This window comes from Microtus oregoni, unplaced genomic scaffold (genome assembly GCF_018167655.1).
Source record: "Microtus oregoni isolate MIOR12 unplaced genomic scaffold, Mior012 000003F_ref0000135, whole genome shotgun sequence".
NCBI classification, from domain to species: Eukaryota; Metazoa; Chordata; class Mammalia; order Rodentia; family Cricetidae; genus Microtus; species Microtus oregoni.
In genome coordinates, this window is record NW_024543062.1 from 42,135,228 (window position 1) to 42,147,891 (window position 12,664).

Sequence of the window (12,664 nt, forward strand, 5' to 3'; positions counted from 1 at the left end):
CCATGCCTTGGTGCTGGTGGAAAAGGAGCTGAACTTGACCTGAAGAAAAGTTTGTAAGCAGCATTCCTCCATGGTTAATGCCTCTGCCCCCCATGGTTAATGCCTCTGCTCCTCTGCTCCCCATGGTTAACGCCTCTGCTCCTCCATGGTTAACGCCTCTGCTCCTCCATGAGTTTCTGCCTTGACTTCCCATAGTGAAGGATTGTTACTAAAAGCCTCATATAGAATAAATTTTTTCTCCTCTGATTTCTTTTTGTTAAGGTGGTTTATCATAGCAACAGAATGCAGACTAGAGTATCAGGGGAGGGGAGAAGCTCTACAGTGCAGCAGAAGGGCCTTTTATGACCTGGAAGCATATCACCTGTGAAAGAGACTTGCACGGAGCTGAATTCTCCAGGACCCACTTGTGAAACAAGCCCTCTATCAGTTAGTTTAATAGCAAGCAAGGAAGAGGGAATGCTGGGGTATCAGATCTACAATGACTCTGGGAAATAGCCAGGGAATCTTCCAGCAGGAGCAACAGGTAGGGCAAGAAGTTAGGGTTTTCTGGCATCAAAATGTGGGAGGACCTCTTCAGGCTGGGTCTGAGAGAGAAGAGAGTACTGCTTACGTATGGTTTCAGGGACTCGGATGAGCCCTCCCCACTAAGGAAGTCCAGGAACATCTTCCTTTGACACAGAGTAAGTAATGTCAGATTGGTCTGATAATGAGAGTTTGAAAAATCCTCCATGCTAGATCAGTTGATGGTTAAATAAGGGAACAAGTCTCATCTTCCTCCAGCCTCCTGCCTTCCCTATGATAGAGTGCAGTTGGGAAATGAGAAATCCCAGCTCCATCACAGTATAGAGCTTTAACAGGTGACTATGGAGGTCAGGGACACGTTAAGAAGCTAAAAGTCAACAAAGGAATACACATGGAACATTTGGGTTTGTGAGCCACAGAATCCCCATTTGGTTGTAAAAACTACATAAGAGGACATATAAAACATTCTTCTCTAGGCACATGGAAAATTGGTATTAAAACATTTTGCTTTTATTCATATTTATTCCAGTGAACACTAAGTGAACTTCAGCTACAGCATGTAAGTACATTCTGGAAGATATCTTTCCCAGAGAAATCTTCTAGAAAGATAAATGGCTATCTCATACACTAAAATATAGTCTTTAGGATCTTAGCCAGAATAGGAGTGAGTGCTGGGAAGTACATGTACATGAAAAGAAATCTCAGTTGATTTAAGATTTTGGGAACAGGTGGTCTTCACACCCTTTGCCAGTGAAGTTTCTGCTTGCTCAGTGACATTCTGGAAAGGCACCGAGTGCTTCTAATTGTGGTTAGACAGGGGTCTTGTAATCCTTAGCCTCTACATAACTTGTGACTACAGGTCTGTGCCCAAGCAGACCTCTCTGTACCCTGTCCTTGTGAATGTCAATATAATCTAGCTTTAACTTGACAATGCCACGTCCCTGGGAAGCGTAGAGCAGATTTTATAAGACCATGCTGAATAAAGCTGATCTTTGTTGCTATATTCCTTCCTGAAATATCAAATACTCTGGCAGGCTCTCTAAACAGACATTTCCCAGGACTGTAGGTGGCAATCTAACTGTCTCTGGTGTAAAGAGATTAAAAGATGGATGGCTTTTCTTTCTAAAGAAAGTAGAAGGGAAAGTACACAGGTATGTGAATATCTAAGTGTCTGTGTGTAGAGACACCAGTATGGCGTGAGCCCAGTGTTCACCTGGGACAGGTGACTGGGGCGACTTGTCAATGTGCCCTAGGTGGAACGCGTTTCCATGCTTCCCAGCCCATCAGCAAACATCAAGGAAGCAAGTCTTTAGGTTCTTGATGCTGCTGCACTTGTCTGAGTGATGCCACGGCTACATTTCAAGTCGCTGACCAGCTATTTTCAGAGCACTGGGAATGAAACCCCATGGCTGTGGGACAAGAGTAAGGGCTATGGAGAGCTGAGCTTTACTTAACGCTCATGTGACCTGGCTGGTTGCCAGAACCCCTTCCCCAAGCCTCGTTCCTTAGGTAACGTTTGCTCACCGCCTTGTCATAAAGGTCTGTCTCATGTAACTGTGGCTGAAAGTACTAGGGAAATCCACTACAATATTGATAGCTATTTTCCTTCTGCATTATTGTTTCAGCCACTTCGTACTGGGCTTGGGAGGTGATGTAGATGAGACTGGAAAATAGCACCCCTATTTCTATCTTTTAAAAAAGGAAAGACAGCCCAAAATTGTAGGAGAATGTAAATTAATCGCTAGATATTAGTATGTTATTTTCTTAAATGTATTTTAGCAATAACCACAGATTCCTACTGTTTCACAATTATCAAGGAGTTGAATGTCTTCAGAACTCTGAATAGACTGAAGAAATGTTCATGACATAAATAGTTTTTGGGTAGACCCTGGGGAACTTGAATGGCATTTAAGAGAGGTGGCTATAGGATGTTCCTGTGAGGTCAGGAGAATGAGCACATGCCTGGCATGAGTGTTAGGTGATGGGTGGAAGCTGGAAGAAGGCCTGTCTTGGCCCTGCTCTCAGAAAATATGAGAGGGTCTGACGAAGATGGTGTTATTGAATGATACATTGATTCAGAAGGTTGGCATACTGGAGTAGGTGCTTCCAAGAGATGAATGTTCCCAGAGGAATCATTCCCCAGGGAGATGAGGCGGTGCCTGTGCCGTTAATCTGACCTCGGGGAACAGAGGCTCACTCACAGTAGTGTAGAAGCAGAAGGAGGAAGTGAATCTAAGAGAAACTGGCCTGGAGATACCAGTATCTGCCGTGGATGATTGTGCAGAAAGAACAAAGAAGATGAAGGAGAACTTAGAGTCTGGGGAGCTTGCAGCAGCATTAGGCATGCCTTAGGAGCTGACGCATTCTCAGAATGAACTCTGTAACACCATTGTTACTACTGAGCACTCCAAAATCACAATGAGCAATCTCCTAGGTTCTGTGCTAAGCACTTTATGTGCATCGGTTTAGACAATTCTTACCACATCATCAGGTGGCCATTTACCCATTTACTAAGCATCTTTTTAGCCTCCCTTTGTGTGCCAAGTGACAATTTTAGTGCTGATTACAAAATGAGAACAATGTTCTCGTCCTCAGGGAGCTTCTAATCCAGTCAGAGGTTTCAGATACTAAACATGTAACTCAAAAATACTGCAGGCTGTGATTATTGCTGTGAAACAAGCATTGGTTAAAATTATTTGTTATTTTATATGTGAATATGCGTGCCTTAGTGTATATATGTGCACTGTGTGCATGCAGTACCTGAGTACCTGTCAGAGCTCCTGGAGGTGGAGTTACTGGTGGCTGGAGTGATCTACTGTGCGTCCTAGGAACTGAACTTGGATCCTCTGAAAAGAGCAACAAGTGTTCTTAGACACTGACTCATCTCCCAGCCCCAGGCAGTGGTAAACTCTTACACAGGTTTCGGCCTAGAAAGGGGCCAGGAAAGCCTTAGATTCAAAATAAGCAGACATGGGAAAAGGTACCCACTATGGAAGAAGCCAGGAGAAGGGCATTTCGTTGTAAGTAACCATCCAGAAAAACCTTGCAAATTGTGGAAATTGCGAAAGGCCATGTTTCTGGAACATAAGCACCAGACAGAGAGTAGCATGGGCACATAGGATCTCAGTGGCAGGTGGTTGGGAAAGCTACAGGGGAATGGATGTAGATTCTCCCTCCAATTCAATGCGAAGACATGAAAGAGTCTTAAGTTGAGTGGTGGGTGGTATAATCTGACTGCCTTTTTACAAAGGTCACATGTGGAGATATGCTGGAAGTGCAGGGAGACATGAGGAGAATGGCAGGGAACGAGGAAGCCATTTACTCCAGTGAGAATAATGGCAGAAGTACAGGATGGACAGATGGAGGGCTTGGGAAGTTTTTGACAGTGTTTTAGGTGGAGAGAATGTAGAGCATTGAGAAAGAAAAAGAAGCTATTAAGTTGTCTGTGTGTGTACATGTGTTTGTATACGTGATGTTTATATATGTGTATGTACAAGCACATGTGTGTGAATGTGGGTATGCACATACCATGGCATGATGTAGTGGGGTCAGAGGAAACTTTTACTTTGTTTCAGACAAAGATTCTTCTATGTTGTTGACCACTGTGTATACTAGAACTGATGGCCCACACATCTTCAGGAAGTCTCCTTTCTCTACCTCCCATCTGGTTGTAGGGGCACTCGGAGTGCAGATTTACTTTTCTGGATTCTAGCTAAGGTCTTCACACTTACACGGCAGATACTTCAACCGCTGAGCCACTTCTCCAGCCAGACTACTAGGTTTTTGGTTCTACAATGGGGTCCTGGCAATGCTGAGATAAGAAAGATTGGGGAAGCCGGGCGGTGGTGGCGCACACCTTTAATCCCAGCACGCGGGAGGCAGAGGCAGGCAGATCTCTGTGAGTTCGAGACCAGCCTGGTCTACAAGAGCTAGTTCCAGGAGAGGCTCCAAAACCACAGAGAAACCCTGTCTCGAAAAACCAAAAAAAAAAAAAAAAAAAAAAAAAAACAAAAAAAAAAGAAAGATTGGGGAAGGGGATTTAAAAAGGTAAGAGTTTTTATGTAAAATAATGCATTTAGGCCCATGGATCATAAACATGAAGACACTAATTCTCTAGGATTTATGAATACAAGGGTTATAGAGTTGTGTTCGAAAGAATGGAGATTTTTTTTAACTTTTTTTTTATTGAGAAAAGGAGAAAAAAAAAAAAAACAAGTTTCCACCTCCTCCCAGCCTCCCATTTCCCTTCCCCTCCTCCCACCCTTCTCCCCCTCCTCCCACCCTTCTCCCTCTCCTCCCACCCTTCTCCCCCTCCCCCCACTCCACTCCCCCTCCCTCTCCAGTTCAAAGAGCAGTCAGGGTTCCCTGCCCTGTGGTAAGTCCTAGGTCCTCCCCTCTCCGTCCATTCCTAGGAAGGTGAACATCCAAACTGGCTAGACTCCCACAAAGCCAGCAATTTATTGACCTAGAAATGGTGGTTAAAACCATACACATGAGGCTGGAGAAAGTACCAGAAGTTAAGAGCACTTGCTGGTCTTGTAGAGTACCCAGGTTCAGTTTCTAGCACTTAAAAGACAACTCACAACTTCTTGTAACTCCAGTTCCAGGGTATCTCACGCCCTATTCTGGTCTCTGTGAGCAGTAGACACATGCAGTGTACATGAATATGGACGTGCGGGCACATACTCATCCACATACAATAAAAACAAGTAAAGCCTGAGGGGCGTTGAACTTTGTACTTGCAACCATTTCATAGTCTCAATCCAGAGTAAGGGACCATGTTGGGGAATATTACTTTAAGGTGTGTTAGTTCTGTTTATGCTGTGGAACATTTGGTTAATGATGCGAAGATGTGCTGTTTTGTTTCTGCTGCATTTCTTTAACTCTCTAAAACGCCGGATGCTCTAACATAGAGCTGAATGGCCAATAGTGAGGCAGGAGCAAGGAGAGGCAGGACTGGCAGACAGAGTATGAACAGAAGAAATGAGGAAGAGGAGGAGCCTCAAGAGAACAAGGAAAGGAGAATGCTAGGGGCTAGCCACTCAGCCACACAGTCAAACATGGAGGAAGAGTGAAATTAAGATATACAGAAGTAAGAAGAAGAAAAAGCCCAGAGACGAAAGGTACATGGCATGGGTTAAATTAAGGAAAGCTGTCTAGAAACAAGCCAAGATATGCCCAGGAATTCATAAGTAAGAATAAACCTCCATGTGTGATTTGTTTGGGAGCTGAGTGGTGGGTCCCCAAAAGAACAAAGAACCAAAGCAGTAAGATCAAAGACATCACACAGCAGGATCAATTAAGGGAAAAGGCATCTTCAAAAACATTGAAATACACTTTTAAAGAGAGGAAAGCATAACACACAAGCAAGCACAGCTAGTCTTCTAGGAGACATGTATGGGCAGAGAGGGTGGGAGGAAGCAGACAGCTCACTAGTCAGGCGTCAGTTGGCATAAGGCTAACAGTTGGACCTGAAATAAAGGAAGAAACCAGTATTGTGATGGACATTGGTATTGTGATAGTTCAGGAGGTCAGCAGAGCCCAAGGCCATGACTGGGAGTATTCATAAAATGAAGTCACTGAGCAAACAATGCAGGAGTTCTTAGCAGTAATGGAAACAGTTTCATGACTGTGGTCAGGACAGGGCCTGGTACCTGGATTAAGAAGGGACCAGCAGGGGCTGGAGAGATGGCTCAGCAGGTGAAAGTGCTTACCAATTTTCATAGGACCTGAGTTTAGCTCTCATCATGTTGTTTACAACTGGCTGTAACTCCAGCTGCAGGGGATCCAAAGCTCTCTCTGAATGCAGTAGCCATTGTAGCTAGACATGCTCATGAGCAAGCATGCATGCGCACACATACACAAACACACATGCATGCAATGCATGCGCACACATACACACACCTGCATGCATGTGCACACATACACAATTATAAACATTAAAAAACTTAAAAAAAAACCAAGGAAATGGTTGGTATATAATTGTTAAGGACTCTGGTTCACAGGGCTCCCTGGAAGCTCCTGGCAGAACTAGGCATGGAATCACATGTGATTGTCCTGAATCATATTCTTACAAGTGTTTAAGTTATCATCTGAATGAATTATTTACTTTCTAAATAATTTCTTGTCTCCCATTCTCTCTTCCTTGGTTTATTTCATTGGATGGTCAGTCTCTGGTTAACATACAAATAAGACATACAGAAGAGAAAACTAGGTTTAAAAATAAAATGATGGACAAATTAAGGGACTTTGAATATAGTTTATAAATATGTTGATTGTTGCTAACTAACCCCAAAGCAGTCATACTAGGAAATTACGGAGGAAGAATATTTTATCCTTTTGTTGTTGATTTTCATTAAACGTAGGTCTCAAGCTAGACCTTTATAAACATGCACACACAGATACACACACATAAACACACACGCACACACACACAGATACACATGCACACACACAGTATGAACATTTTACTCTTCCCATTGTGTTGTTCCCAGAAGGTTGCTGCCACCCCTGTAAAGGGTTGTGTGGTTTTTGTAAGGTCTGAGACTCTTCCCATAAAACACAGTTGTGTTTTTTTCCCCACTGAACAGAGACATAGAAAAAGAGAGAACCCCTCTCTCCTTGTCTACCAAAGCAAAGCTGTATTTTAGCTAGTGGCCAACTCATGTCCTATTAGCATTCTGAACCTCAGACACAGGCTAGGTGGGTCATTCATATTCAGCTTATATTAGAACCCAACTTAGGCATCAGATACCCTGGGAATTTCTCTTTCTACTGGGCATATCTTACCTTGCCGACATATAAAGGGTCAGTCCCAGTGTATTCTTCCAGCACGAAAAACTGATTCCAAACCCAGCTCCTCTTGCTTCGCAGATGTGGCTGTGGCCTGTCTGAGAAGAGTGTTTCTAGTTCAGCTCCCGGCTTTGGAGTGATGGAGAGAACAGTGCTTATAAGGTCCATCAGTGCCCAGAAGTACAAGAACGTGCTGAGTCCAAGCCGACCCTTTGCATTGCTCATTCTACCCGTAGTCCACATGGGCTTGCAGAAGTCCACACGTCAGTAGGATGGGAAGCACTGGTATTGCGTATTTTCCAAGTGAAACAAGTCACGCCACAGGTTACTGGAAACTCATTGCTTCCCAAAGCTTTCCGTTTAAATCAATCCACTTGGAGTCGAAGTCCTGTCAAGTTAAGGGAAACACTGTCAGGGGATTCCTTCCTGGGGGCTGCTTGCCAGTTTGCCAGTAATGGCAGCAAATGTTTGGCTTTCTGCTCAATCAGGCAGCTGGTTATCCCTTAAAAAATGTTTTCTTATAAATAATATTTTGAGCATAAAAGCCCATGTATGTTACTATAATCGGCCCCAAACACTTGGATCTGAATTCTAAGACAGTAAAACTAGTATAAACTCTTCTCAACAGTAACTTACCTTGAGGGCTAGACTTGCTATTAACTGGCTTGAAAGATTAATAGTATGTTCTTCAAAAGGTATGTAATCAGAAAACTTCCTAAACTCTTCAGAATAGCATTCGCTTCTAAAATTTGCATCCACCAACGAGCATTTTCACCAGCTCAACTGCTCTCTTAACTTATTAAACATAGAAACGTTAGACTCCTTTTTCTTCTGCCGTTGGCAATCACGTACCTGTCCCTGTTATTGACTATGCTATGAATCCTGGGCTTCATTTATAAGCAGCCATGGACTGCTTCTGATGTTAATCATTTTCTGAACTCATGAGAAAGACGTTCACACTCTACTGCTTCAGCTGCAAAGCGTCAATAGGGGCTGTTGACGTGACCTTTCTAGGTATGAATGGCCAGTTAATCATCATATCCTTCCTTCACAGGGGACTTTAAATGCTGTTTGTCACATGCCACCATGAGAAAGCTAAGAGTTGATCTAATAGATTTCCTTTCCTGACCCAAAAGACTCATTTAGGAAAAGGAATGTTAACTTTTACCTGGCAAACACCTTTTCATCAGTCACACTTCTTCTGAGGCTATGGAGTCAGATTTAAGCAGAGACCTCACTCCCAGGCTATGACCACATCAACATTTCCTTCCCTTCCATGACCGGGCTTGATGAGGTAGCGTTGCCCTTAGGCTACTCATAGAGCAACAGAGTGTTTTCTTTTGGGGGCTTAATATTTTCACTGCTAACTTGAAGAGCTTTTGCTGTGATTTACAGCAAATATGTATCTGCAGGTTTCAGGTCAGTACAACTAAATGGTGATTCTTTTCGTGAATGTGACTTAGAATGAATGCACTGATGCTGAGTCAGATCCCCCCTTCCACCTGTCATCTTCAGAACAGGACTTAGAGTCATACTCATACTCATCACTGAGATGCACAAAAGTATTTAAAAATAACTCCCATCATTTATACAGTGTCATTCAGTCTGTGAGAAGTCACATCAGTGAGGGCTGATGAAGAGGGAGAGTCTGAGGAAACTGCTTCTGTAGCAACAGAACAGGGTGGACTTGCAAGCTAAGTCTGCCTTATTTAGGCTGATTCCTTTGTGATATCGGTAGAAGGTGAGCTCCCAGATAGTAGGTGTTCTTTCTCTTCATGGATTCAGCAACAGAAAACGAGACATTCTTTTTTTCCAGTCCCTGGCTAAGGGGAGGTGTTTTAGAAGGAGGACCCTTCATATGGGAATAAACTTGATGGAAAAGATAGATGAGGCCCAGATATGCCTTCTTGGGGACATAGAAGGTGAAGTAGAGTATATCACCCCACAGAACCGGTAGCCCGATGGCCATGTTTGGCAACCATAGGAAATGCATAGTCTATGCCTTATGTAGACACACGGTCACTTAGAATTTCTCCAAGAGAAGCAGATTAATTTAGACAGGCCAGCGTCTTATTCTTTCTTTGCCTCTGACTTGTCTACGTCAAGTTATCAAGGCAGTGATTGGAGCTCTGCTGATTGACTCCATGAATGATTCCCGCATTTACTTTCCTTATCTGTTAAGCAGGAACAGTAATTCTTCTGTCCACTCAGCAGAACGCTCTTGAGAACATGATGGGATAATACAGGTTAATGACAAAAGTGACCTCTGGCATTTCTTGAATTACATAAATTGCCTGGGTCTTGTGTGAAAATAATGAAGACAAGCATAAGATATATTTCATGGGTACAACTGGGGAGAAAAATCCTCCAAGGGCTTGTGATATAGATCATCCCACAAATCTCTGATATGTGATAAGTACTGTTTGATAGAAAATTCTGGCTCAGTCCAATTCTATAGTAACTAGTCATGAAGTAGTTAAATGAAGATATTTATGAAGATATTTAACAAGGGGATAGTTACTAGAAAACTCTGTAGTAGTAGAGGAGTTCTAGGTTGAATTTATCAATAAAGAATGTGCTTTTTGTGTGTGAACATAAGTGCATTTTGACTAATATCATGACATATACGATTCCTCCATAGCACTCTTATTAGTGACTTTTCTATGGCTCTATTGAGGACCTTGCTTTAGACTGCATGTGCATGTACACATGTGTGTAGATATTTAAAGGTTCCTGCTATGCTCCTATTGACTAAATATCATGAACAGAGCAAGATTTGAGGAAATATTGAGGGAGTTTAGGTAATGAGCACTGTATTCTCCCATCTCTCATAAATTAGACAAATATTCTTGCCAATTAAACTTTCCTGTCCTTACCTATAGATATGATCTGAAAAATTCAAAAAAAAAATTCCAGTGGAAGTTTTGTGATGAATATTTTGTAGGCAGTACAGCTTTTATCTTCCTCCCTTGCATATTTGGCCCCTACAAATGAGTGCAAAGATTTTATTTTCTCTCCTTTAACTGTATATGCACAAGTATGACTCTCCGGTATCTAGATTGTATTGGCCCTCTGTGATTCCATGAAAGCTGCTGGTCCCTAGGCCCTCTCAGATCCAGTCATAAAGGTTTCCAATGCCTGTAAATGCCTCCCACCATGTTAGGGAACTGGGCAGTGACAGGTGATGGAAAGCACAGTTTTGTTGCTTGATGTTTTGGTCCTTCCTGGTTTCTGTCCTCCCACCAGGTCCCACAGCCGTTTACCCACAAAGAAAATCACACAGAGATTTACATAAGTTATAAACTGATCGGCCCATTGTTCTTATCTGTGTTAGCCACATGGCTCTGAACTTTTTTCAGTGGGGCAGGTCACATCCTGCTTCTTCTGTGTCTGGACAGGACTGGGGAGAAATGGGCTTCCTCCTTCCCAGAATTCTCCTGTTTTCCTTGACCCACCTATACTTTCTGCCTGGCTACTGGCCAATAAGCATTTATTTAAAACATAATTCACAGAATACAGAATTTTTCCACACCACTTTCTCCTCTTTTTTAAAAAACAAAGGAAAATATACATTGTCCACTTTTTGGGGAATGTGGGCATAGTTTTCCAGGCTACTTCTGCCTGGTTGAGGGTACTGATAATCTTATGGAAACCTAAAGAAAATTTAGAGTTATGATCAAGTCCTGTGAGGCTTGATCATCTCAGGCAGCACTCTTGAATCTGTTCTTAATGTAGAACTTAAACATCTAAACATCTGGGCCAGCTGTTCCTACTGGAAATTTCTCAGGTGGTCTTCCTTGATTAAACCTGATTTTTCTTAATTCAGAATAAATCCACAGCCTCTCATTTCCTGTGGAAACAAAAGCAAAATCTCTTCTCCAAAGTAACATATCTTTTGATGTCAATTTTGAAGTCAAGGTATTTCCAAAATACCTATCTTGGATTAATTCAGCAGCATTTGTAAGCAAATATCTTTTAGTAGCTGTTGTTCCTTCCTCAGCATTCAAACAATTCAAAGACAGCATAATAACATACAGTATCCAGATTCTCTGTGTATTTTCCATCTTTATGTGGATTTACTTTAACCTCTATTTCTTTTATTTTTACTTTTACTTTTTGAGACAGGTTCTCTGTATATCTTTGGCTGTCCTGGAACTCACTCTGTAGATCAGGATGTCCTTGAACTCACAGATATCTACTTGCCTCTGCCTCACAAGTGCCGGGATTAAAGGTATATGCCACCACACCTTGACACAGAGGTCTGTCTGCCTCTATCTCCCAAGTGTTGGGATTAAAGGTGTGTACCACCACACCCAACTACTCTTTCTTTCTTTTTAAGGACTTTTACCTTTATCCTGCATATATTTTTAACACATTGTAAACTATTTAGAGGTTTTCTTCATTTCTGAATCTCTTTTTACTGTATATTTCTCTTTTTTGACCACATGAATCTTTAATTTGTTAAGCAATATGGAAAGGATTAAAGCTGTGGCTGTGATGGCTGGATCCAGCCCATTCCTTAGCTTTATGAGATTCTAGGCTCATTGTGTAAGTACCACTGGAGCCATGTTTATTTCTACAACTCTATGGTGTTTCAAGGTCCCTACTAGTAAGCAAGCTGCAGCAGTGTGCTCACAAACCACATTCAAATGCTCCATTGTTGGACCACCTGCCTGAAAGTGTCAGAGTTTGCCCTGGCATGATGGCCCAGAAAGCTGGCATTTTAAAATGGCATGGCTTGTAGTCTGCTACAGCTGAAAACCAAAGCACATGTGGTTAGCTTTTCATCAACACCATTTAAGTGTTTTGTGCCAGGACCTCTTAAAAGAGCTGCAAGTTTTTGCAGCTAAAGCTGAGTCAGGAAGCCTCTCTTAAATAAGAGTGCTTGCCTCTAACAAGCAGAGCATACCTGAGAAATTGCTGCTACCAAGAAGCCATGCTTTACTCTATTCTTTTCTGTCTAGAATTACTTCCCAAGCTTGGTGAGGCTTTATGTGGATACAGTCATCCACACATTGGAGCCATTCTGTGAGTAGCCAGTTAAGGTGGCACACACCTTTAATCCCAGCACTTGGGAGGCAGGGGCAGGTGGATCTCTGTGAGTCAGACAGCCTGTGAGAAAGTTCCAGGACAGCCAAAGATACACAGAGAAACCCTGTCCCAAGGGCCAAAAATTAAAAATAAAAGAAATAGAGGTTAAAGTAAATCCACATAAAGATGGAAAATACACAAAGAATCTGGATACTGTATGTTATTATGCTGTCTTTGAATTGTTTGAATGCTGAGGAAGGAACAACAGCTGCTAAAAGATATTTGATTATAAATGCTGCTGAATTAATCCAAGATAGGT

The 12,664-nt window shown here is 42.3% G+C and overlaps 1 protein-coding gene across 4 annotated transcripts in view; it reads right to left on the minus strand.

Annotated features, from left to right (window-relative positions):
• The window catches only part of Cdh20 (cadherin 20), a 250,098-nt gene that overhangs the window by 55,208 nt on the left and 182,226 nt on the right, over positions 1-12,664 (minus strand). For 3 of the 4 annotated variants that reach the window (XM_041648982.1, XM_041648983.1, XM_041648985.1), the window contains exon 2: positions 7,312-7,702. In XM_041648982.1, coding sequence (XP_041504916.1) covers positions 7,312-7,557 — 246 coding nt within the window. In that variant the 5' untranslated portion in view covers positions 7,558-7,702. Of the gene's footprint in view, positions 1-7,311; positions 7,703-7,950; positions 8,082-12,664 lie in introns of those variants that run through there. The other variant, XM_041648984.1, reaches the window with a different exon arrangement.